The 26,052-nt window shown below is 33.0% G+C and overlaps 2 protein-coding genes across 7 annotated transcripts; one reads left to right on the top strand and one right to left on the bottom strand.

Moving 5' to 3' along the window:
• The first annotated feature begins 2,084 nt into the window (after window positions 1-2,084).
• LOC118051872 (O-fucosyltransferase 8) lies at window positions 2,085-7,681 on the top strand. 6 transcript variants are annotated; one of them, XM_035062623.2, is made up of 10 exons: window positions 2,085-2,659; window positions 3,252-3,341; window positions 3,432-3,528; window positions 3,675-3,745; window positions 5,124-5,212; window positions 5,528-5,648; window positions 5,745-5,888; window positions 6,273-6,607; window positions 6,704-6,944; window positions 7,041-7,254. In XM_035062623.2, exons 1-10 carry the CDS (start codon window positions 2,288-2,290, stop codon window positions 7,113-7,115), a joined length of 1,635 nt encoding a protein of 544 aa, XP_034918514.1. In that variant the 5' UTR covers window positions 2,085-2,287; the 3' UTR covers window positions 7,116-7,254. The 6 variants fall into 6 exon arrangements, with proteins under 6 accessions (XP_034918514.1, XP_034918511.1, XP_034918512.1 ...); XM_035062620.2 differs by having other exon boundaries at window positions 2,088-2,659; window positions 7,060-7,681; XM_035062621.2 differs by having other exon boundaries at window positions 2,097-2,659; window positions 5,528-5,591; window positions 7,060-7,681.
• A 6,539-nt stretch (window positions 7,682-14,220) lies between these two features.
• LOC118051871 (nucleobase-ascorbate transporter 2) lies at window positions 14,221-18,109 on the bottom strand. The gene is made up of 13 exons (XM_035062619.2): window positions 17,707-18,109; window positions 17,507-17,604; window positions 17,167-17,343; window positions 16,702-16,802; window positions 16,512-16,587; window positions 16,288-16,347; window positions 15,862-16,046; window positions 15,680-15,776; window positions 15,459-15,604; window positions 15,287-15,378; window positions 15,114-15,191; window positions 14,861-15,021; window positions 14,221-14,693 (listed from the first exon to the last, which is right to left on the bottom strand). The coding sequence occupies exons 1-13, from the start codon at window positions 17,798-17,800 to the stop codon at window positions 14,481-14,483; spliced, it is 1,578 nt and encodes a 525-aa protein (XP_034918510.1). The 5' UTR covers window positions 17,801-18,109; the 3' UTR covers window positions 14,221-14,480.
• Window positions 18,110-26,052: the final 7,943 nt, after the last annotated feature.

Below are 26,052 nucleotides of genomic sequence, written 5' to 3'. Positions count from 1 at the left end.
GAGTTTGAGCTTTACAACTTAACATGTCAAATTTGCAATTTAGATCATGGACTGTATTAAGTTTAATAACTTTATTTTTAAGAAATATTTTTTATTTAATTATATAATAATAAAAATAAAAATAAATATTCATAAAATTAAATAAAAATCAAATATTATGAATTTTTTTGAAATTGTAATGATTTCATAGATAATAAATTAAAATAAATTATATATTTTTTAAAAAAATTAAACAAATATTGAAAAATAAAATTAATAAAAATAAAAATAATTAAATACAAATTCAATATTAAATAAAATAATAATAATAAAAAACCTCCATGAATATTTTCTCTGATACAACCTTTGTCTAGCTTACAAAGAAAAACTTTAGAATATTGTTTTCGAATTATCCAAACGAAAGAAAAAAATGAATATAAACCTCACATTATTCGTTTTTACACGAGATAATTTTTATACAATAGTACACGTGCAATGTGTTTGTTTTCTATAAAAAGGTTTACATCATAGTTTTTAGATCCGGTCTGGTGGCTAGCACGGTTCAAGATCTAGATTTCGGGTTTTTAACCAGATTATCGGGTAGTTCGTGTTAAATTTTTTTTAAAAAAAATCAAAACGATATCGTTTTAATAAAAAAACAAAAGCCAGTGGGTTACAACCGGGTTTTTAACCAGATCTTGCTAGCTCGCTGGGTCAACCCGCCAAGCAGCTGGGTCATACCGGGTGTTTCATCCCCTATTTTTTTTTAATTTGGCTCAGTTTTAGCCCTAAATCTACCGAGTTCCGGGTCTACTCACCAAACTGGATTGATTTTTAAAACTATGGTTTAAATGGATGTTTTCACTAAGGATGAGTGGTTTCTTTCATGGAACCTTCGTCGGGCTTATGAAGATAAAACAACGGTTTTGTCACTTTGATTTGTTTTTTTTTTGGGATTGAATTTCAACATTTTATTTTTTACAAAAAAAGTTAAGATTTATAATGAACAATAATTTCTTATTTATTAATTATTTATCAACATTAATATTATAATTTACATGTGATAATTTAAAATAGATCATAATATTGAAGATCCAGAAATTAAACATTAATCAATGTAGCGTTTGTGATTTACAAAATATTCTTAATCATTTATTATTATTATTATAATAGTGCCTTAAATGCAAATGACCAAGTTTTATTAGGCTATTAAATTAGTTGTCTATGTTAATTTAATATTCATTACTCTAAAAATTTATTGAGTATTTTTGAACACTGAAAAGACAGATAGAAAATCTTTATTCGTTTTTTTTTTTTTTTTTTACATTTCTCTTTGCAAAAACAATTAACCCAATGGATTTATGGCATGGAAATAAATAAATAAAATTATACTCCCCGTAGTACACCTGACAATTTTATAAAAGTGATGATAATGTAAATTAACTTAACAACTAAAGTATTTATCAAGTTAACGTAGAATCAGATTTTTCTTACAGTAGAGTCAATATTTTTTTAAAAGTTAGTTATAATTTTAATTATAAACAGTGTTTCCCGACGGTTCCCTCCACCGTTAGTTATGAATTTGATATAGCGTCCGCCAAATTGACCAAACCTTGCAACTTTCATTTTGCACCGCCACATATGATTCTATCTCTTCTTCTTCTTCTTCTTCTTCTTCTTCTTCTTTGTATCTGCACACGACAGAAGAAAAAGCTCCAAGAGAATGTGTTGCTGCTGCTGTAGTTGGGTTTGGTGGCAAGTAGCTGTTGCAGATATGAATCTTCGTTTACAAGGTAATTAGTTTGGAAAGTGGTGCTGAGTTTTCAGCTCTTATATCTCACTCATCCATGGATACATACAACCACTGTCACCAACTCCTTGGCTTCGCTTTTAATTTATTTCTGGATGTTCTTGTTTCATCGATCACAAATTTTCTAATTCACGATTTCAATGCGTCACCGAACTTGAACTTTGTTTATTTCATCTAATGCGTTGGTGGGTCATTGTTAAGAGATAGAGGGATGCAGGCGTGGAGAGGGTTTCTTGTAGTTGTCGTCTTGAAAGCAATTTATATTTTGCAGTTTCTTGAAAATAGAATTTTATATTTTTCAACATTGATATTGATGTGAACGTAGATTGCTCAGGTTTCTTGTAATGGTTGCTTGAGAAAGTGATTTTCTATTAATTCGTCAATTATCAAGAAAATAAGATTTCTTAGTCGTGCTGTGCGTGTTAGAGATTGTGGTGGCATCTTGTTATTACTCTAACTGGTTAAGCTTTATTGAGATTTGAGAGAGGTGATGCTATAATGGGGAAGCAAGGATCCCCTAGAAGTCCACGTCCCGACGTGGTGAATGTGAAAGATTATCACACAAGAAGCTCAGAATGCTTGCCTGGTAGTGATCCTATCCTTGGGAGGAGATTGTCAGGAGGGGACAATAATTGGAAAACAAAAGTTGCCTTGCTTCATGATTTGAAACATGAGTATGGAAAGCTTGGTTCTTGCAAGGCAGTTTATGTTGGGAAAAGGCATTTGTGGTTCCGTAAGCATGTTAAGTCAATTGTTTTTATGTTTACATTGATGGGGTCTCTTTTTCTGCTTGATTCTTTCATGGTGTCACTTTTTGATTCGATAAATCTTCAAAATAGTTCACCCTCAAGGACATCAAGTGATCTTAAGGTATGATGCTGTGTTCTTATAGCACTGTGGTGACTAACACACTGCATTTTCAAGTAACATGAGGATTGGAACAATGACGGTGTTGGAAATCTGTTCTTACGAGTTGTTTTCATCATTTACAGCACTAATTAACTTCACTTAATGTGGTCTATACAACTCTACTCATGATCATTCACAGTTTACAGCATACAATTCATTGCATTGACATTCCAATTCTGCTATCAGCTAACATAGCTGGGGAGCCTGGGACTAGTGGTAATGTTCAAGCCATGCAAGTTTTTTTTTTTTTTTTTTTTTCATGATTATGTAAGTGCACCCATCGCCATGGCTTCTTCCATCACATAATCGACCATGAACCTTGTATTTTCCCTTTTCTTTTTGGACATTTCTTAGAAGGAAAAAATCTCGTAGTCTATCATTAAATCTGAAAGATCCATGTATTTTTAGTTAGTTCTCTGCATGTATCGCATACGATCCGGCACAAATTTTCTTTTCTAGCTCCCAACATGAAAATTTCCGTAAGTTAAGGGGTCAAGTGTTTGAGACAGTTACCTAAATGATGCTAATTAATTGGTAATTCTTGAATGTAAAGGGAGGTAGAACTGCCTATGCCAATGAAGAAGAACCACCAGTCCAGATGTATGGTCGTCTCCAAAACTTGGCTTACAGTGCCCTAGCAGAGGTTCGCTTCCAAATTTTTATATTCAACAAATTCATGTTAGATGAGTTTTTGAAATATAATGTCATAAACCTGAAACGTCCTCTGCTTTAGAAAGAGTTAAAGCAAGAGCCCTCAAATTTCTGGGAGGAACCATGGAAGGCATCTTTATGGAAACCATGTGCAGATAGAAAAGAATCAGAGAAATCAGGTATTAAAATCTTTTCTTTTTTGTGTTCATGTGTGTGTGAAAGTAATGTTTGGTGTATGATGACAGAGAGTGACAGACTGACAGTATAAAATCTGGGAAATTAAATGACCAGAAGTACCATAATTAAGTATAATTTGTGGAGACAGGGCAACCTGACAAAAGCAATGGATACATAATGGTCAGTGCAAATGGTGGTCTCAATCAACAAAGAGTAGCTGTAAGTTTCTAAACCTTTCACACACCTAGGTTCATGTTGTTTTAATAATTTACTTTGTGAAGTGTCTTATTTCATTGGTTGACGCATCTCAATTTGTTTTCAGACTTAAGATTCATGTCCATGATGTCTTTTATCTCACTGTAGAGTCCTGCATGGATTACTGTTATTTATGGCAGGATTCTTAATCATTTAGCATTATGTATTTGCTTATGAAGTACTGCTTACATTCTTCTTGATAAAATGACCAATAAGGTTTGTACTGAGCTTCTCTGATCCTGGAGTTGTATTTTCATGTAAACATCACACGATCTTCCACAAAATCAATATCAATCAGTCATTATGTAAGGCAAATACACTTGCGGTTGTTATGACAAATTGGTGAAACAAGCAGACAAACAAAAATCAATGAATCAAAAATCATAGATCAGATAGGCATATATATGTTGAAATAGTTGGGTGTTTCAGTTTATGGTTCTTACTTATCCAGTGAAAAATCTCATTTTGGTGATAGTTCACATCATGTCTATATCCACGTGAAGTTTGGTTAAATGAATATGATTTATGAGGATAAAATAGCTCGCTTTTTTTTTTTTTTTTTTTTTTATCTGTTTCCATTTTTGAAACATATAAAAGGTCTTGTAAATTGGATTTAGTACTCGGAAAATGAGTTATAAGTTCCATAAGGGGATTTAACTTTTTTTTCTCTTAGACTTTCACATATTAGAAGAGCGGAATTTGTAGATGGCTAAAGGTTGGAAAGTGTTCATGGAAGAACCTAAAGCATGCCTTTGAAATGATGTGGAACTTAAGCGTGTATGGGTAACGTATGATGTCGGATTTACCTTCAAATTCTCCAGTAGTTAAGAGGGAACTGATGAATTATGTCTGGTGTTTGAGTCATCCATGAAGAGGAAATACCATAACAGATTGTCTGGAATGAGCAATCATTAAGATATGATGTTTTAAATCTTACATAGTTGTTGTTCTTAATCCTTGTAAATTAGTTTTCAAAATCTGGACACTGCATATAGCCTTTTTTCTAAATTGAGTACAAGTTGTAGCACTGCATTCAAGTTTTTTAGAAGGAATTTTTAATATTTGAATCTTGATAACCTTAGCTAAATATAGTTATTATCTTTGATTTTTTTGAAGTTAAAATTGTGTTTTTTAAATTTTATTTTATTTTTAAATGTTTTTCAGATCGTTTTAATATGCTGATCTTAAACATGATTTTGAAAAAAAAAAAAACATCATTTTAATATATTTTTAAATAAAAAAGCACTTTAAACCGTAACCGTCGTCACAATCCCAAACTGACCATCCTTGATATCAGAATTGCCATTACATATTTCAGTGACACTATTGTTACTCCTTGCAGATATGCAATGCCGTTGCCCTGGCATCTTTACTTAATGCAACCCTAGTTCTTCCCAGATTTCTTTACAGCAACGTATGGAAAGATCCGAGGTCTGATATTATCATACAAATTGCTTCATCTAATCTGTATTACTGACTTCTTTCCATGTTATATCTGAATGTGGTCACTGTTCATATAATCCGTTCAAAAGATGATTGTTAGTCTATTCTGTGTTTGAAATGCAGTTTGCTTCATGAACTACCTTTTCTTTCATAAAAAGCTAGCTTATATTATTTTTAAAGGGAAGCTAAGTTGTTATTCAATGATATTTAAACATCTATATCCCTATCTTCTTCATGAACTGAGCATGGCAATTCAGTATATATCTGCAAAAATCTCACCTCTTTCACTTTATGGAAACGCAGCCAATTCGGTGATATCTATCAAGAGGAATATTTTGTGAATGTCATGAAGGATGAAGTGAATCTCGTAAAGGATCTTCCTTCTCATTTGAAGTCGCTAGATATTGAAGCAATCGGTAGCCTAGTGTGTGATCGTCTTGGTTTCTACATGCTTACTCTGAAGGCAGCGGCTATTTCTGATCATTACCTTATATCTCTTTTTTATCTTGCTTTTTGTTAGATAACTGATGCGGTCATTGTGAAGGAGGCAAAGCCCATTGATTACCTTACAAAGGTACTTCCTCTCCTGCTGCAGAATGGAGTTGTCCACCTTCTTGGATTCGGAAACCGGCTTGGATTTGATCCATTACCTTCTAGACTTCAGGTAAAGAACATTACTTAGAGATTCAAATATTACATGAGAGATGTTAGACATAAAGAGCTCGATGCTAACAAGAATCCCCTCGCAAGGTCTTTTTTTCTGAAGTATGTTGCTTGGTTGTAACCTATCTATAACAGTCGAAAATAGATTACATCATGAATGAAAATGATACTGGAGTTCAGAGACAAATTCTGCAATCATTCAAAGAATATGACAGATAGTTACTCGCATAGTCACTTACTACGGAAGTGTTCATTTATATGAAAGCAATCGTAATTTATTTTATATGAAAGTAGCATTATTTATAGTTTCATTATTGCATTATATGAAAGCAGCAGCATTTATACCTTATTATATTGCCTTTGTGATGATTGGAATCTTCTCCAGAAATTAAGGTGCAAATGTAACTTCCATGCATTGAAGTTTGTGCCAAAAATCCAAGAAGCTGGTTCACTGTTGATCAGGAGGATAAGGAAGTATGATACTGCACAGAGGATGTTGGATAAACAACTTGCTGGAGAGTTTCTGCCAGGCAGTCCCTCAAAAAAACATGATTCAGAAAGAGGTCCATCCAAATATCTTGCTTTACACTTGAGGTTTGAAGTGGATATGATTGCCTACTCCTTGTGTGATTTTGGAGGAGGGGAGAAGGAGAAAAGGGAACTCCAAGCCTACAGAGAAAGTCATTTCCCTCTGCTCATTGAACGCTTGAAACATTCCAAGTACGAATTTCTTCAGCTTTTTTACTCATACGTACTCCCTCTAAATAGATAATCTTAATCTGGAATCCATCTCTTTCACATCACTTATGTTTGCAGGCCCGTCTCTTCATCAGAGTTGAGAAACTTGGGGAGATGCCCATTAACACCTGAAGAAGCCGCACTTGTACTTGCTGGTCTTGGATTCAAACGTGGAACTTACATTTATCTTGCTAGTTCTCGTATATATGGGGGCAAATCTAGGATGCATTCATTTACGAGCCTCTATCCCAACTTAGTCACAAAGGAAACTCTCCTGACACCTAGTGAGCTTGCACCTTTTCGGAATTTCTCTTCACAGGTATCCAACTATTCTTTGGGCATGTTCAACTTGAAAATACTCAGCAAATTTCTGCGTGACAAGTGTTCTGGAACTATTTATGCATTGAAATTTTAGAGAACTGCTTTGGTTGCAGCTAGCAGCATTGGATTTTATCGCCTGTGCAACTGCAGATGTCTTTGCCATGACTGATTCTGGGAGCCAACTCTCATCCCTAGTATCTGGATTCCGCACTTACTATGGTGGTGGCCATGCCCCTACCCTGCGGCCTAACAAGAAAATGCTAGCAGCAATTTTGTCAGAGAATAGCACCATAGGCTGGAAAAGTTTTGAAGATAGAGCAAGAAAGATGATCGAGGAAGGTCAGAGTGTTTTGATACGGGGTTTTGGTCGAAGTATTTATAGACAACCGAGGTGTCCAGAGTGCATGTGTAAAACCAACTAGCATGCTCCCAGGTGCAAGAATTTCTCAACGTTCTACTGTTTTGAAACTGATTTGCATATGCCCAGAAAAGCATTCCCTGAAGACATCCCAGTCTAGGCGTGGCTCCTCAATTTTTGATCATATGTCATCAGGACTGAAAATGACAATGCTTGATAGGCTGCTGTATCATTATTCATTTGTTCAAATCTTTATACAATTGTAGTTGTAGTTGTAAATTTTCTTCCCTCTGGCTCTAATTCCTTTGATTCTTTCCATTTGTATATAAAAATACATACGTTCAATTCAATAATATGCATTCGTGATATTAATATTATGATAGGGGTCTTGTGTTTTCTTTTTGCTATATGAATTGGAAGGTTTCTATGTCGTTTTTGAAACAGCACAACTTGCAGCAGCTGCTCCACCCCTCCCTCCCCCGTTCCTCGTGAGCGCAATACTGCTGTGAAAAAACAATCAACGTAAAGTGGTCACAAATGAAAAACCAGCGACTACACAATAGCGAATCCCTTAGGTAGTCTTAGGTATACCGGTAAGTATTGATTGTACTGGATAAATAATTGTTTTATTTTATAATTGATGTGTTTTGGGTGGAACTAAATAATTTATTTTATTTTATATCTGATAGACATTAGACGAGACTCGGTAGAAATAAGATTTGAACTAGTTAAGGTCTTATAAAACCAAAAAAAAAAGATTGATCCAACCTGATTTAGTCAAAACCTCAGTTCAATCTATTACTTGGTCAAACAGAGATAAAACATGAGTAAAATATTTATCGACTTATATATATATGTGTGTGTGTGTGGAGGGGGGTCAAAATGAAATTGTTTTGATTATTATTTTTTAATTTAGGTCAATCCGAGTTGTCTCTCCCAACTCATGACTCGGGCCTTATCTCGAGTTGACCCTTAAGTTAAGTTTGAAACTATGATAATAATCATTCTTATTTTTATATTGTTTTGGGTCAACCTAGGTTAACCATCTTGGCCTATTATATGGGTTTTGCCACGGGTCGACCCCTTACTTAAGTTATAAAATTATGATAATAACCATTTATATCCTTACATTAACCTAAATCAATAGTCAACCCGGACCTGGTTGATAAAGCCTAGCTAGCCCCAAGTCGACCCTTGAGTCAAGTTTTAAAATAATAATAATAATCATCATTTTTATCTTAAGATTAACATAGGTTAATGGTCAACCTGATTCGTAACTCAGGCTTAGTCTCAGGTCAACCCCCGAATCAAGCTTTAAAACTATGATAATAACTATTTTTATTATTACATTGAGTCAATGGTTAACTCAACCTATGACCGGGGCTTGATGGATCAAGCCTAATTCCAAGTCGACTCTTGAGTCAGGTTTTAAAACTATAATAATAACTATTTTTATCCTAAGGTTAACCCAGGTCACTGGTTAACCCAACTTATGACTTGAGCCTTGTCTCGGGTCAACCCCTGATAAGTCAAGTTTGAAAACTATAATAATAATTATTTTTATTTTTATGTTGACTCGAGTCAATGGTCAATTCAACCCGGAATCCAGGTTTGGACTCAAGTCGTTCAACCTCAAGTCAGATTTTAAAACTATAATTTTTTATTTTTATATTAACTTAAATTAACTAGATTAACCTTTGTTAGCATTGGACAAGCTTCTCATGCCCTTTTTAGTACAAAAATTTCACCACCATAACAACTTTAGACACCATAAAAATTAATTTTTGTAATATCTAAAGATATATCAAACAACTTCACGAAAAACATTATCATACCCTATTTATCATTACCCCGCATACCAAACACTAGCTTAGGTTTTCTGGCAACTGACTGATAAGAGGTAGCATCTGTTGAAAGTTAAGCTGGTTACGTGGTTTTAAAGCTTCAGATGGTAATCCTGAAGCTATAACGTGAAGAAGGAAGTAAGGGAAGAAGATTTTGTTGAAGTCAGTTAAAACAGTTGAAACAGTTAAAGTAGTTAAAAGTTGTTATTTCTGTTTTAAATTCTGTTACAACTAATTCCTGCATGTGTACAAATCTTAGTCATCAATTGATGAATGGTTGAGATGAACTGATTATGTAACGTGTATAAAAGCAGGATTCCTGTATCAGAATAAAAAAAAGAAAAAAAATACAAGCTCTTCTTCTTCTCTTCTTCTCAAAAATACAGACCTCTGCTACAAACTTTTCTTCTCAAGAAACGAAATTAAACATGGTATCAGAGCTTCTTTGATTCATGAGAGGGGCGTAAACTGTGAAAACAGATTGATTAAAACTGTTTATTCTTAACAATGGTTGGATCAAGCTCTGGTGGAGGAGATCTAAGAACTCCACAGTTCAATGGCACAAATTACGATTTTTGGGCTGTAAAAATGGAGACAATCCTCATAGCATTTGATCTATGGGACGTAATAGAAGTTGAAGCAAAATCTCATCAATCATCTGAGATTGCAACTGGATCAGGCGATGAAGAGAGTGAAGCTGAGATTTCTTCACTGCAAACATCCACTATCTCCAGAGAAAACAAAATCAAGAATGCTAAGGCATTAAGCCTCATACAAGGAGCATTAACAGACGATCTTTTTCCACGAATAAGAAACGAGAAGACTGTAAAAGGAGCTTGGAGATTTTAAGCAGAGAATTCATAGGGGATAAAAAGGTTAGAGCAGTGAAACTTCAAGGAGTGAGAGCAGACTTTGAATATTTGAGAATGTCAGAAAGTGAAAGCTTAGATGGTTATTTAGCTAAATTCTTTGCAACTATAAACAACCTAAAGTCATTAGGTGAAGATGTTTCAGAAAACAGAATTGTGCAGAAGCTATTAATGAGTCTAAGCAGAAGATATAAGTCCATTGTGTCAATCATTGAAGAGACACGAGATCTTGAAGTTCTAAGAGCAGAAGAAGTCATTGCTTCTGTTAAGGTATATGATAAGAGGGAGGATCTGCATGATGAAAGGGATAAGCTAAGAGGAACAGAAAAAGCCTTTAGCAGTTTAAAAGTTGGAAACAATCAAGGATACAATTCTCACAAGAGTTTCCAAGGCAGACCTACTCAAAAGTGGCAACCACAAGACAGGAGGGGATCAAATTGGACTCCAAACAGAACTCTGAATAGCTACAGCAATTCAAGCTGGAATAACACTGTTGGAGGGAGCAGTCAAGCTGGAGAAAAACCACAGTGTCAAGTCTGTCAGAAACATCATTTTGGATTGTACAGGCACAAAGGAAAACCAAGATGTGGAAAATGCAATCGTTTTGGCCATATTGCAAAAGATTGTGATAGTTACAGTAACAAATAATTAGCCAACTATGCAAAGGAAGAAGGAGTAACCATAGGAACCATGTTCTATGCTTGTCATTCTGCAAGTCTGCAAGATAGTAATATATGGTTCGTGGACAGTGCATGCAGCAACCATATGACATCTCAAGAGTCTGAACTGATCAACATTGATAGATCAGTAACATGCAAAGTCAAGATGGGCTCAGGAGACCCTGTGCAAGCTACTGGAAAAGGCACATTGGTTGTGAAGACTCAGCATGAAAAAAGATACATACAAGAGGTGCTGCTTGTTCCAGGATTGGATGAAAACCTCTTGAGTGTGGGTCAGATGATGGAGCATGGCTATTATATCCTGTTTGGAGGAAACAAAGCAGTGATATTTGATGATGAAAACCTCAACAATATTGTAGCAAAAGTGATCATGGGAGGAAATCGTTGCTTTCCCCTTTCACTTGAGTCCATGACACCTGCAGCAAGGAAAGCATCAGTGATTGAAGATTCCTGGATCTGGTATAGAAGACTGGGACATTTGAACTTTGCTAGCATGAAAAGGATGCAACAAAAGGAGATGGTTTGTGGACTTCCAGTATTGACAGAAGTGGAAAGTGTGTGTGCAGGCTGTGCTTCAGGAAAGCATCACAGGGAGAAATTTAACAAAGAACAAACGTGGAGAGCAAGCTATCCACTGGAATTGATCCACACTGATCTGTGTGGACCAATGCAGAATGATTCTGTGGGAGGAAACAGATACTTCATCACATTCATTGATGATTATTCAAGAATGTGCTGGGTATACTTTCTCAGAAACAAATCAAATGCACTCAATATATTCACAAAATTCAAAGCATTTGTTGAGCTGCAAAAGTGGATACAAATTAAAAAAAGTTGAGAAGTGACAGGGTGGTGAATATACTTCAACCGAGTTTCAAGAATTCTGTGTAAAACAAGGAATGGAGAGGCAGCTGACAATTGCACATTCTCCTCAACAAAATGGAGTTGCAGAGAGGAAAAACAGGACAATCTGTGAGATGGCAAGGTCCATGTTGATGGAGAAAGAAATACCAGTGAGATTCTGGGCAGAAGCTGTAAGTACAGCTGTTTATCTTCAGAACAGATGCTATACAACATCAGTTATGGGAAAAACACCATTTGAAGCCTTTACAGGGAGAAAGCTAGGAGTCAAGCACCTGAAAGTGTTCGGGTGTTTATGCTACACACATATCTCATCATCTCTAAGGCAGAAATGGGATAGCAAAGCTGCAAAAGGAGTATTTGTTGGATATGGAAGTTGTGAAAAGGGATATAGAGTGTATGATCTGAAATCTAAGAAGATTATACTTTCAAGAAGTGTGATTTTCAGTGAGAATGAGTCATGGGATTGGGGAAGAAGTCAGATGAATCAAATGCAAATGCCTCTCAATCTTGAGGGAGATGAAGCTGAAGATGAAAATCCTGAAGGACATTCTGCTGAAATTCAACAATATACTCATAATGATCACAATCAACAATCAACACCTAGTTCTACTCCAGTAAAGTTGAAATCCTTGGAAGAGATATATGCAAGGCGCCATATGTGCATCATAGAACCTGAGAATTATCTAGAAGCAGCTGGTGATAAAGCTTGGCAGGAGGCTATGAAGGAAGAACTGGAAATGATAGAGAAGAACAACACCTGGGAATTGGTGGAGAGACCAACTAACAAACCTGTTATAGGAGTGAAATGGGTGTACAAAACCAAGCTTCATCTTGATGGATCAGTTCAGAAACACAAGGCTCGACTTGTAGCAAAGGGTTATGCACAGAAATCTGGAATTGATTACAATGAAACCTTTGCACCAGTAGCAAGGTTAGACACAATTCAAACTCTCATTGCACTTGCAGCACAAAAAGGATGGAAGTTGTTCCAGTTGGATGTTAAATCAGCATTCCTAAATGGTGTGCTTGAAGAAGATGTATATGTAGAACAGCCTGAGGGATTTGAAGTGAAGAATGCAGGTCACAAAATCTACAAACTCAGGAAGGCTTTATATGGGTTAAAGCATGCACCAAGGGCCTGGTACAGTGAGATTGATGCGTATCTCTCCATGTGTAAATTCAAAAGGAGTACAAGTGAAGCTACTCTATATACAAGGTCAGATCGTGAAGGTAATTTGATCATTGTCTCAATTTATGTTGATGACATTATATACACTGGCAGTAGTGAGAAGATGTTGTATGAGTTCAAAAGGGAAATGATGCAGAGATATAAGATGACTGATCTTGGAATGCTTCATCATTTTCTTGGCATGGGAATATTACAAACTGATCAAGGAGTATTCATTCATCAAAGCAAGTATGCCAAATCCTTGCTTAGCAAGTTTGGTCTTGAGGACTGCAAACCAGTAACTATACCTTTGGCCACTGGTGAGAAACTGAAGAAGGCAGATGGAAGTAAATTGGCTGATGAAGGTCTTTACAGGAAAATAGTAGGCAGTTTACTATATTTAACTGCAACAAGACCTGATTTGATGTATGCAACCAGTTTGTTATCACGGTTCATGAATGGACCTACTAAAATTCATATGGGAGCTGCAAAAAGAGTTCTAAGATATGTGCAAGGAACTCTGAGCTATGGCATCGAATATGTTAGAAATCAGTCAGCAACACTTATTGGATTCTGTGATGCAGATTGGGTAGGAAGTGAAGATGACAGCAGGAGCACCTCTGGGTATGCATTCAGTTTTGGAAGTGGAGCATTCTCCTGGGCATCTGTAAAGCAGAACACAGTTGCATTATCAACTGCAGAAGCTGAATATGTCTCAGCATCTGAAGCAACTGCTCAAGCCATTTGGTTACGGTTTGTTCTTGATGATTTTGGTGAAATGCAAGCTGAGGCAACACCCTTGTTCTGTGATAATACGTCAGCAATTTCAATGGCCAAAAATCCTGTTTTTCATCAAAGAACTAGACATATAAACAGGAAGTATCATTTCATAAGAGAGGCTCTGCAAGAGGGAGTAATAGATGTGAGATTCTGCAGAAGTGAAGAACAGCTTGCAGACATCTTCACGAAAGCATTGCCTAAGGACAGATTCAAACAACTAAGATTGAATCTAGGAGTTAAACCAGTAAGCAACTTAGGAGAGGCTGTTGAAAGTTAAGCTGGTTACGTGGTTTTAAAGCTTCAGATGGTAATCCTGAAGCTATAACGTGAAGAAGGAAGTAAGGGAAGAAGATTATGTTAAAGTCAGTTAAAACAGTTGAAACAGTTAAAGCAGTTAAAAGTTGTTATTTCTGTTTTAAATTCTGTTACAACTAATTCCTGCATGTGTACAAATCTTAGTCATCAATTGATGAATGGTTGAGATGAACTGATTATGTAACGTGTATAAAAGCAGGATTCCTGTATCAGAATAAAAAAAAGAAAAAAATACAAGCTCTTCTTCTTCTCTTCTTCTCAAAAATACAGACCTCTGCTACAAACTTTTCTTCTCAAGAAACGAAATTAAACAGCATCTCCTTTCCAAACGAAATTTGGTTGAATGTTGGATTCATTAGGGTAAGTGATTCCTTTCTCTCAAAGCACAATACTATATGGATCATAAAATAATGAATTGAACTGATGAATGCAAGGGACAATGAATTAGTTTTATTGTAATAAACCTGACCTGCCCAAGTCATACACATAAAATAAATGATAACGAGAGAAGAGTAAGCAGAGTCATTCTCTGCCAGCAAAACCACATGGATAATTTGTTTCACTCTTCTTCGCTATAGCTGGTGTTATCCCCGGTCCCCCCCCGAACTGGAAATGATGTTTTTCCTCTAACATCTCTCTTTGGAATTGAGGTTAGCTCAAGATGGAGGGAAGAAACGATCAAGGTTGAAAGGAAGGGTGTAGAATTCCTCATTCCTGCTGTCTCCTTTAAATGTCCGAAACTTAACCCACCATGGCATTCCTCTATCTCTGGCACTTTCCTTGTAGTCAAGCGTGTTGTCTAAGAAGACAGCGACTATCAGTGCAACAGTTGGGGATGAGAAGAAGATAGTGTTGAGGAAATCGTTGAACTGCACATCAAAGTAGAACTTATGGTAAGTTGTTGATTTCCCTGTAATTGTCAGGGAATGCATTGCCCCGGCTGCACTCTATAAGAACTAGCATTCATCTGCTTTAACTTTTCATGGAATATTACGAGTTCTAAGAAGTTGTTTTCATACTGGATAATAGAACTTACCCATCCAGCTCTAGTATGAGCGGGACCATGATAGGCCTTGATGGTATATTCTCTGAAGTATTCAGGGACAGACAAGCCCAGAAAGAAGGCAACGCCAGTGATGAAAAGGTTTCTCATTGAGTTCATGTTTGTGAATTGCAAAAAGGACAGCCCCACGGAAGCTATAAGAAGAGCAATATTGTAACAATAAGATACAAATCATGAGAACTTGATAAAATGACAATGGTCACAAATGAGAAGCCCCATTACTCACCAACAAGACCAAACAACACACAGTAGACAGCAGCAAATATAGGGAAGGGTATTGACGCAAATAAAGCTCCAAATTTTCCTGCCAGAAGGTGGAAAAGATTAATAAAAGTTATCCGACAGGGTTGTTTTTTTACAAATATACAAATATACTTCATACTCGGCTGTATTTCTTACCTAATATAGAGAAGAATATCATAAAACCAGCTGAGATTTGAATAACCCTGCGGCTTCCAACACGAGTGCTTCCAAGCAGCCCGATGTTTTCTCTGTTGTTTTTGTCATACATTAGTCCAGTTGCATAGAAGTGAGAACTTTAAGAGAGTGATGATGAAATTATGCTACTTACACAGAGACCGTTGAGCCTGTCATTGTTCCAAATAATCCATCCAATAGGATCCCAATGCCCTGCCAGCCAATACCACGGCTAAGAACATGAGCTGGAGGTGGGGTGGCGCTTGCTAGACGTGATGCAGCTTTGTATGCTCCAGTTGACTGTTAGAGAAGGCATTAGTCTCTCTTTCTCCAACTAAATAGAATAAGATTGACGAACTAGTTTGTACCCTTTACCTCAATCAGCGAGACAAAAGCAGCAGCCATCATTCCGAAACAATGGCCGGCATCAAAGGTGGGAGCACCCCATTGAAGAGGATATGGGATTTTTATCCTACATAGTTCGTTCTCGTATTAAATTGTTTTGAATCACATTTTCAAATTGACATGTATCCAAAGAAGAGAGCAGAGTTACCAACCATGGAGCAGAAGAAATGAGGTACGCTTGATCAGTTCGACAGTTTAGTTGGGTAATTTCTGGACGATGTTTGTATGCACCACTGGCTGTCAGGAGGTGAGCATATGCCCATATCACTGTGATTGATAAAAGGAGAGCAAACCGCTCCAGTATCGGCACTTGTTTTGTCTGAAAATTTTTCAAGTACTGCACGAGCACAGCAAAATAAAACCAAAAACATTTAGTGTTTTCTTTCCAAGTCGCTGAACAAGGTGGTCGGTTCCTGAGCTAAGTACTAATGATTGTCTCTTTATACCATAATTTTGCATACATAACACCAAGAGTGATTGATTTTAGTCTCTTTATACCATGTGATGTGTATTGGTCTGTGAAGCCAACAGGTTCAAACTATAACAAAAGTTTTTGACATTAGGATTAGCTGTAACACCTGGGAGCAGATTACGAATAGGATAAGCATGGGAAAGCCAATTTCTACACACTGTCCAGCCTGAAATGGATTCACAAAGGAACAAACGAATTGCATAACAGTCAGAAAGATACTCCTGATGTTCATAATGTAGAAAGCAACTAAGAATTACTCCAGGAAAAAATGCACAAAATCCGCTGCTGAAGAAAAAAATAATGTCATTGCAATTTAAGTAGTGACTGTACCACGGGGAAGCCTCTATCAAACAGGCCAAAACCTACTAATGCAATGACTGGAACCATTCCAAGTGGACTGAAGAATCTGAAAGGAAAAATAAGACCAATAAATCCAAAAAAAAAAGAAAGAAGAAGCAATGCTAAAGCTTGTTTCCATGATTATTGAGTCTGAGATTCCCTTTTCATATAGCAGTAGTACCTGGAACAAATAGCCCATAACTGACTGTATCCCAGAATTATTTGTATGCTTGATGATACTATTAGAGCACCTTGGACTGCTCTCATTGTGCTAAGAAATCTCTAGACAAACACAGAATTTAAGTCCATTAGTTTTTGCTATAATTATAATGATGATAAATCATTTAACAAGGAGTAATTGGCGCATCTCAACCCAGCACTTCTTTTGGTTACACATGACTTGGAGTGATCGATCATGTTAGAATTCCTTCCCTCCAAACTACTACAGGAGTAACATTTGAATTTATATCACTGATTTGATTGACTTAGATTTGGAAAATTTGGATAGTCCACAGCATTTAGCCTTATAGATAAGAAAGCCAATTGCAAGGGCCTCTCGATCTTCTCAGCTCTCACAGGACTTTCAACTTGTAAGGTAAAAAATTGAGAACTGTAAAAGAAGACTAGAAAATTAAATTAGACTAACCAAATGATCATCATGAATGCTCATCAAAGAAGGGTCATGAATTATTGATATAATGGGGACCATGAATGCATAAGATCCTCCGATTACGGTCGGTAAGCGGGTCCCGAACAGTGTTTGAAGAAGTGTGTTGATCCCTTCAACAAAAAGTAGAGTCTGTACCACCCTCACTTTATCACCCTGAAACACATCATATTAGCCCCAAAACAAATAAGAATTTACCTTCACTGGCCTAGTCTACTTGAAGGACAAAGAATTTGCATCTTCTTTCAGGTCATATGGCCAAAGCATTATCACTGGATATATAGAAATCAGGAGGAAGTGGTAGTGTAAATGGACTCACATGATTACCACCCATCAAAGGAACAAGAAATGAAGGGATCATAACAGCAGTTCCTAAAGCCAAAATATAATGCTGAAAACCCAAAGCTATAGCCTCCCCTGCTTCCATAAACACCAAGTTAGGAAAAAGGGACTGAAACGAACTAAAAAGACTTGACGTTTCGAAAAAAAGAAGAAAAAGAAAGAGAGAAATGGACATACCCCAAGATGGGTTAGAATCAATACAATACTCTAAGCCTTGAAGTTGGTCCATTGGAGGGTGACTTATCTCTTCTGGTTTTGGATCAGCTGCCATTGCTTAATTACAACCCTCAAAATCCTCAAAACTCAAAAAATGAATTAAATAATTGATGACAGACGATTAGCTAGGGAGAAAGCAAGAGCCCCCCAAGTGATCACAAGAGTCTTCGCACAGCAAGCTAGTGTAAGCAAAGTGAAGGAAATGCAATTTGATTGACTGAATAAGAACGGAAAAGCAAGATGAAGCAAAAAAGGGGCAGAGAGAGAGAGAGAGAGAGAGATAGAAAGGTAAGAAAGAGTACAAAAACGAGAGAGAAAAATGGCACTTGCCGCCCACTGATCCTGCCTTTCTTGCTTTCTTACTTTCTACATGTTTTATGCCTTTATAATTTATATGCTTTGCTTTGCAAATATTTTTTTGGGGGTAAAACCAATAGTTTCCGTTAACCTCTTTCATATTTCCTAAAGTGCCCTTTAAGAAGTGCCGAACTGAATATTACCGTTGCCCGTCTGCCTCTCTGTTCCTAATAAATTGAAAGGAGAGAGTGTTCGTGCATGCAGATTTATTACCTTAAACAAATAAAAGTGTAGGCTCTTCTTGTCATGTGAAGTGTAACGCCATAATGTTTTTGGACTCACTCCATTTTTTTATGATTTGGTTGCTTTGTCTGCTTTATACTTTAAAGTAAGAAGTTAGATTGGTATTTTTTTTTCTTTTTCTCTCAGTTAATTATGGTCAAATGACATGCTAGCATGTGTTGTTTGTTTTAAACTTTTGGTTTCTTGTTTCTTTTTAACGTTTTAAATTTTATTTTTTGAATTTATTTTTATAATTCTGGATGGTTTTGATATATTAATATTAAAAATAAAATATATTATTTTAATATATTTTAAAAAGCAACTACTACTATAATCATAAATACTATTTTAATCCTTTATTTACACTATTTAGTATTTAGTGGTGAATTTATTTTCAAGACAGATAATATCAACCAAAAAGCAAAACCTTTTTTTATTTCCATCAAATGCCTTTTATCAACCCATACGCAACCCAAGATTAAGAATTATATATGGCATGTTGGTGGGTGGACCCTTCTTTACAGTAAAGTCATAGCTATATTTATTTTATTTGAATCCAAAATACAGTTTTTATAAATCACTAGCTATTTTACACCTGTTTAACCACTAATCATAAAAATTTTTTGAAAAAACAATAGATATGCAAGATTTTTTGTTGCATTTTTTTATATATAAAAAGTTTAAATGTAAATAAATAAAAAAACTTATACAAACATCTAATTAAATCAATCAATAATCATATGTGCAAATTGATGGAAAAAAAATCATTAATGATAACTAAAAATGAAACTAGAAAATTCAAAAGATAAATGCAAATCAAAATATTTAATCCCACAATATGAGATATTTATCCGATTGTATTTAATGAATTTATTTATTAAAATTAATCTTTTATTTAAGTGAACAATAATAGAAATGAATTAGAATAGACAAAAAATATTTTTAAAAATAAACTTTAGGTATAAAAAAATTTATTTATGAATTACAATAATAGTTTTGAAAATTAAATACATAAAAAATTAAAACAAAAAAACTCTATTAAAAAAGGTTAAATTAGCAAAATAATAAATCATAGAGGAGGGATATTTTGATTAGATGATAAAAAAAAAGACAATGATAGTAAATGGACAAAAAATTTATATAAAAAAGATCATAATAACTTGAAAAGAAAATCTTTAAAGTACAAAATTGGATAAAAAAAAGAAACAAAAAAAATCGAGTCAACTTGAGCTAATGTGATAAACATGTAACCTTATTAATAAGAAGCAAACCAACTCGACTTAACTTACAAAATTTGTAGTCGAAGTAATAAGACTAAGATAACCTAATAGAAAGAAATTAAAGAAAACAATAAAGTCAATCTTTTTTAAAAAAAAAAATACTGATGAACGATGAAATCAGAAAAGAAAATGAGCTAAAAAAAGATTTTGACCCATGTTAACTTTTTAAACTTGTGACCCAGGTAATTAGACCGAAAACACCATAAATAGAACAATTATGAAGTTCAAAACCCAACAAATCGAACGTTAAAGGATAAAATCATTAAAAAAAAAAATCAATTGCACAAAAGACCTAAAACAAAAAATTACAATTAAAAGAATGAGGGTGAAAATCAAAATAAAAAAATAAATTTTGAAGGAAACCAAAAGTTTGTGATTGGATGATTAAATTGAAAAGAAAAAATAACTTTAACAAAAGAAAAAATAATAATAAAAGAATGAGGACCAAATTGAAAATAATAATACACCATAAACTTTGATTGAAGGATGAAATTGAAAACCAATAAAACTTCAACAAAAGAACCAAGAAAAAAAATAAAAATCAAAATAATAAGGACCGAATTGAAAAAAAAATATTTCAAATTGTAATTGAATGAATAAATTCAAAAGAAAACAAAACTTTTATAAAAGGGTCTAGAATACAAATTAGTAATTAAAAGAATAAAGACTGAAACTTAAATACTAAAAACAAAGAGGAACAATGTGTACTTTTTTGGGGATAAGAAAGAAAAGTAGAAGAAAAAAACATAAATTTAACAAAAAAAATAACAAGTAAAAAGACCTGAGCTAACATAAATAAATAAATAAAATGATAAAATCAAGGTCATAGAAAGCATTGAAAATTTTGCAAAGCAAAAAAAAAAAATCAAAACAATAAGGATGGAATCTATTAGGAATTTTTTTTTTTACAGATGATAGAATTGCAGGAGAAAAAATGCAACTCCAAAGAGTATCTTAGATTACAATAAAAATAGCATTTAAACGAATGAGAACTAAATTTAACAAAGCAAAATTGAATGGTGATGAAATTGCAACAAAAATCTAATTCAATGAAATATTTCAAAAAAAAATCATAGCCAAAAGAATAAAAAAGAAATAGAAGTTTAGGGGTTGACTTGAAAACTCTAATGGTAGAGTGCAAAGATCAAGGAAGAGAGAGAAAGAAAAAAAAAAGAAAAAAAGTCTATGCTAGTGACAAGTTAGAGTTCTTATCGGTGCACACACCATATATTCATGAAGGAGACGCCAAGATAAAACTGAATCAACCCTGAAATGATTTTTTTTGCCATTGGAATCGATTGCAGGCGTTGTCCAAAGATAATGAAGTAGCTGGCGTGTTCTCAACATACATCATCATATATTTTTTTTTTAATTTCTTGTCATTTTTTTAAAAGACCAGAATGCCCCTATCCCACCCCAAAATTAATAAAAGAACCAATTATGAAATAACTAAAATACCATTTGACCCTAGGCTTAAGAAAATAAGCTCAAAGGGTAAGTTGGTCTTTTAACTATATTTATAAACATGAAAAGACAGAAACCCCCCACTGTTAGTTAAATGTTTTCTTAACTCCAAGGGTAATATAATAATTTAATTGTATATAATAAATGAAAAGACATACATATCTTTTCATAGAAAACAAATAAATTCTCTCTTTCATTGGCATCTATGTAATTTAACTATGTAAAAAGAGAGGAAAATTTATGTCTTATCCGTGACCAATTTTAAAGTGGTAAAATCATCCATTTGTAAAGACAATCTCACTCTCAGTCATTAGCCTCCATTTGTTTTTTGTAAGGGTAAGATGGTAAATTTATTGTTCATGTCTACCATGAACTATGTTTTGGTGAACATTGAATTCATGATTCTACATTGATTTATTAATTTGAAGTAAAGAAAATCATAGAAAAATACAATTAATGTTTATAAATTTATCCTTCTTGTTTAAGAAAACTAATCAATTAATCTCTATGGTGACAAAATAATTAAATAATTCTTTGACCAGCTTTAATCAACTAATTCTGTTTCCTTTTAAGTTAATAACAACTTAGTCTTTGTAATTTATCAAATAAAATAATTAATTCATGTAATATAAAAAGTAATTAAATAGTCATTTGGCCGGGGTTAACTATACTTAATTTAGTAGTATTTTGTTCCAATTTGTTATTTCTCATCAATCTTATCATCCTATCTACTTCTTTTTTTCTTTTTTCTTTTTTTCTTTTTTCTTTTTTCTTTTTTCTCTTCTTCCTATTTCTTAAAATTAAAAATAAAAATAAATTGAAAAGGACTTAAAATAATGAAAATAATTAATTTAAAAATGTATTTAAAAATAAATATATTAAATATGTAGTTTCTAAAATCCTAAGGACTTGTTAATTGATTTTTACTAAACTATAGGGACCAAGTTATAATAATTCTTTCCATTTTTTATTTCTTAAGATGGGAGATACCAAAATAAATTAGAAAAGTAAAAAAAATGATGAAAATACTGAGTCATTAGCATATTTAAAAATAAAGGGATTAAATAAATAGTTCTTAAGAGCATGTGGATTAATTAATTAGTTTTGTAATACTATAGAGACTGCATTGTAATTCAATCGAGAGAGGAAAAAAAAAAAAAACCATACAAGACAACAAAATTACACTCATCTCTTTCCAATTTTACCCAGGAGATAAGATATGACAAAAAACAATTATTATTTATTATTATCTGCTGGGAGCTCTTGTACCTGAAACAGTTAAACTAGTGATTTATAATAAACAGAGTCTGCAGGGTACGAATCTGTAACGTCTCTATTTCTATGCAAAGACAAATATATATATATATATATATTCTTAGAAATGGGAGTGCCCTTTTTTCCTTCTTTCTTTCTGTTTCCAGGTAAATACTTTTTTCACTGCTCTTTCATATTTACTTCTTTTACAATGGGGTAAAAGTTTGGTAATAATTATTTTTTAAAATATTTTTTATTTAAAAATATATTAAAATATTTTTTTATTTTTTAAAAAAATATTTTTGATATTATCATATTAAAATGATATTAAAATTTAAAAAATTTAAATACTTTCAAAAACATTTTTTAAAATAAAAAAACCAACACCCCAAACCATAGTTTTGAAACCCGGACTGATCCGGCGGGTCGACCCGAGACCCGACTAACCCGGGCCTGGGACTGGTCTAGGTCTAAGTAAAAACCTGTTAGGGAGTTGGCCCAGTGAAACCCAGTCAACCCGGCTGAGATCCGATCTTTTTTTTCATATATATATATACATAGATATAAAACGACGAACAATCTAGAATTGAAGACAGAAAAAACAGAGAGAAAACCTAATTAAAAAAAAAAATTTATCATTCCATTCCTTTAAGAATTTCCATTAACAATTACTAAAAAATTAACAATATTCAACAACCGCAAACACAAACTTACCATTTCATTAAGAATTTCCAACAATTACTTTCGAAATATCAAGTTATTCCAAAAACCCTAATGCTAAACAATACGATATTTCAAAATTGATAGTAGAGATTAAATTACCATTTCCATTAAAGTTATCCTCTCCTTCGAACTGATAGATAGAAGAGCTAAAAAATAGTCAATGAGGGAGACCCATTAACCTAATAATCTATTAGGAGAAAATTTAGGGTTTAAAAGCAACCCTAAAAAGAAGAGGAGGAAATGCAAGCAAAGAGAGGATAAATAGAGAAAGGATTTTAGTAGATCTGTCAAAAAAAAAAAAGAAGTAAAAGGAATAAGATAAATAGAGTGAAGGCAATGAAAACAAGATGGTAGAGTGAAGAAGATGGGTAATATTATTGGTAGAGTGAAGAAGATGGATAACAAATTTACTATAATAATTTATTTTTTATTGATTCGGGTCAACTTGGATCAATTAATCTAATCCATGATTCGATCATTAGATCAAGTTGACCAACAGATCAAGTTTCAAAACTATACTCTAAACTATCAAATAATCCACCAACATCTAACCTTAGCCAATTTTCAATTCAAAGTAATGGAAATAAATTTCTTTTTAGCCTTTTTTCTAGGAAGGCCCTCCAACCAACAGCAGCACTGCTAATAGTTTCTAAATTTTTTGTATAATTTTTTTGTTTTGGGTTTCAAACAAACAAGTAATGTTAGATTTTTTTATATATATATCTTCATGGTCACATCTTTAGCTGCAATTTGCTCTTTTTTTTTTTTCTTTGTCACTTCCTTAATATCACATATACATCATTAGTCTTATAAAATCATACTTTTATGTGAGTTTTTCACTGGAGTGCAAGATATAATTTATTGTAAATTGCTATATTAAAATTATTATTTTATTCTTGAGTGGAAAAATAAAAGCTTCAAGTGTAGAGATAATTTGGTCTTTTCTAGAGGTTTATTGTCTATTTGTTTTTAAGAAATTGTTCGAAATTATGTTAATCCTTTTTCTAAAAAAATTTGTACAGAGAAATAATGAATTTATCCCTAGAGCAACAAAACCTATAACCGATGACCAAGGGTTATTAGCTATTTTCAAAATCTTTTAAATAGTAAAAATATTTATTTACCCTAAAATAGAAAAATTAATAAAGTTGTTGAACAAGAGCTTTTTTTGTTTTTCACTTCTTATGGTACAGTAAAAATATATTTTACCCTTAGAAAAAACATGGCATGCTTCTAGGGGCATTTGTGCCATTTCACACTGTTTTTTATTTTTGTAACTCTTAGGATCATGAAAGGTATTATATTATTTTTAAATTGGAAAAATGTTTTTTTATTTGATAAAGTTGTCAATGCGTACTTGTTACACACCAACATATGGGTGGTGTCCACACCATTTGGATGGTGTGTAGACAAACCTGCCCTTCTGCCATGTTTTTAGAAGCACCATTGAGTTCTTTTTCTGATGATGTGGCATGTGACGACGGATGATGGGTTGTTTTTTCCTTCCTTCTTTTCTTTTTCTTTCAAAGAAAGTGCACAACTATCCTTTTTTTTCTTTTGATTTCTCAATTTCAGTCTTTATGTTTTTTTATTTCTTATTTTTGTCTTGACCCTTTTATAAAAGTTTTTTATGTTTTCAATTTAGTCATTAAATTATAATTTATCATATATATTTTTTCAATTCAGTCCTTATTCTTTTTTATTTCTTGTTTTTCTCCTTGGCTCTTTTGTTAAACTTTTATTGGTTTTCAATTTCATTATTTAATTAAAGTTTATGTTGTTTTATTTTATTTTTCATTTGAGCCTTCATTCTTTTGATTTTTTTTCCTTTTGTTACCGTTTTCTTCCTTTTCAATTAACCTCCAATTCTTCATCCTTCAGTGATTGATTTATTGGGATTAGGCTTCGTGTTTTTTTTATTTGTGATGCTTCTAATCTAATGACACGAAAAATAAGTTTGAAAAGTTAATGCAGCCTAGAATCTTTTTTCTTTTGATTTCTCAATTTCAGTCTTTATGTTTTTTTATTTCTTATTTTTGTCTTGATTTTATGTTTTCAATTTAGTCATTAATTATAATTTATCATATATATTTTTTCAATTCAGTCCTTATTCTTTTGATTTCTTGTTTTTCTCCTTGGCTCTTTTGTTAAACTTTTATTGGTTTTCAATTTCATTATTTAATTAAAGTTTATGTTGTTTTATTTTATTTTTCATTTGAGCCTTCATTCTTTTGATTTTTTTTCCCTTTTGTTACCGTTTTCTTCCTTTTCAATTAACCCTCCAATTCTTCATCCTTCAGTGATTGATTTATTGGGGATTAGGCTTCGTGTTTTTTTTATTTGTGATGCTTCTAATCTAATGACACGAAAAATAAGTTTGAAAAGTTAATGCAGCCTAGAATCTTTTTTTTTTTTATTATTATTTTTTATGATTTTATCATTCTACATTATATTTTTAAGATTGGTTTTGTGGTTATCTTCAATTTGTTTTCTCTATAGTTTTTTCTTATAGCTTAGGCCATAGGTTTTGGAAGCCTTTTTTTAATTGTTTTTTTAATTTTTTTGTTTGTATTTAACTTTTAAATAATTTTTTAATTTTATACATAGATTTATTTTATAAAATAATATTTATTCTAAAATAATATTTCTAATATGTTTGACCTTGTATAATATTTTTTTTTCTTTTATTTTAGTCAATCAGTTTCGTATGTGTTTCTATTTATATTATATTTTATTGACTTTAATAAAGAAATTTATTAGAAACAAACAGGTAAATATCTCATTTTAGCATGATCAAAAAACTTGATCTACACTCATCTCTTAGTTTTTTCAATTTCTCTTTTACATAAATGATTGTTGATTTATTTGATTAGATTCTTGCATAGTTTTTTTTCTATTCATACTTTGATTTTTTTTATATAAAAGAAATATCAAATAGAATGTATATCCAAGTTTTTTATATATAAAAAAAGCATGGCTCGAGGCGAAACACGGGTCAAATAACTAC

Source organism: Populus alba, chromosome 11 (genome assembly GCF_005239225.2).
Source record: "Populus alba chromosome 11, ASM523922v2, whole genome shotgun sequence".
NCBI classification, from domain to species: domain Eukaryota; kingdom Viridiplantae; phylum Streptophyta; class Magnoliopsida; order Malpighiales; family Salicaceae; genus Populus; species Populus alba.
This window is presented reverse-complemented; position numbering and strand designations above follow the sequence as displayed.

Coding starts and splice junctions, on each gene's coding strand:
- LOC118051872 (XM_035062620.2), top strand. CDS start 2,288: ATGGGGAAGCAAGGATCCCCTAGAAGTCCACGTCCCGACGTGGTGAAT. Junction 3,342..3,431: donor CTTACAGTGCCCTAGCAGAG/GTTCGCTTCCAA, acceptor CCTCTGCTTTAG/AAAGAGTTAAAGCAAGAGCC. Junction 5,213..5,527: donor AACGTATGGAAAGATCCGAG/GTCTGATATTAT, acceptor ATGGAAACGCAG/CCAATTCGGTGATATCTATC.
- LOC118051871 (XM_035062619.2), bottom strand. CDS start 17,800: ATGGCAGCTGATCCAAAACCAGAAGAGATAAGTCACCCTCCAATGGAC. Junction 17,344..17,506: donor CTTTGATGGGTGGTAATCAT/GTGAGTCCATTT, acceptor GATGTGTTTCAG/GGTGATAAAGTGAGGGTGGT. Junction 15,379..15,458: donor ACAGGCTCAACGGTCTCTGT/GTAAGTAGCATA, acceptor CAAAAACAACAG/AGAAAACATCGGGCTGCTTG.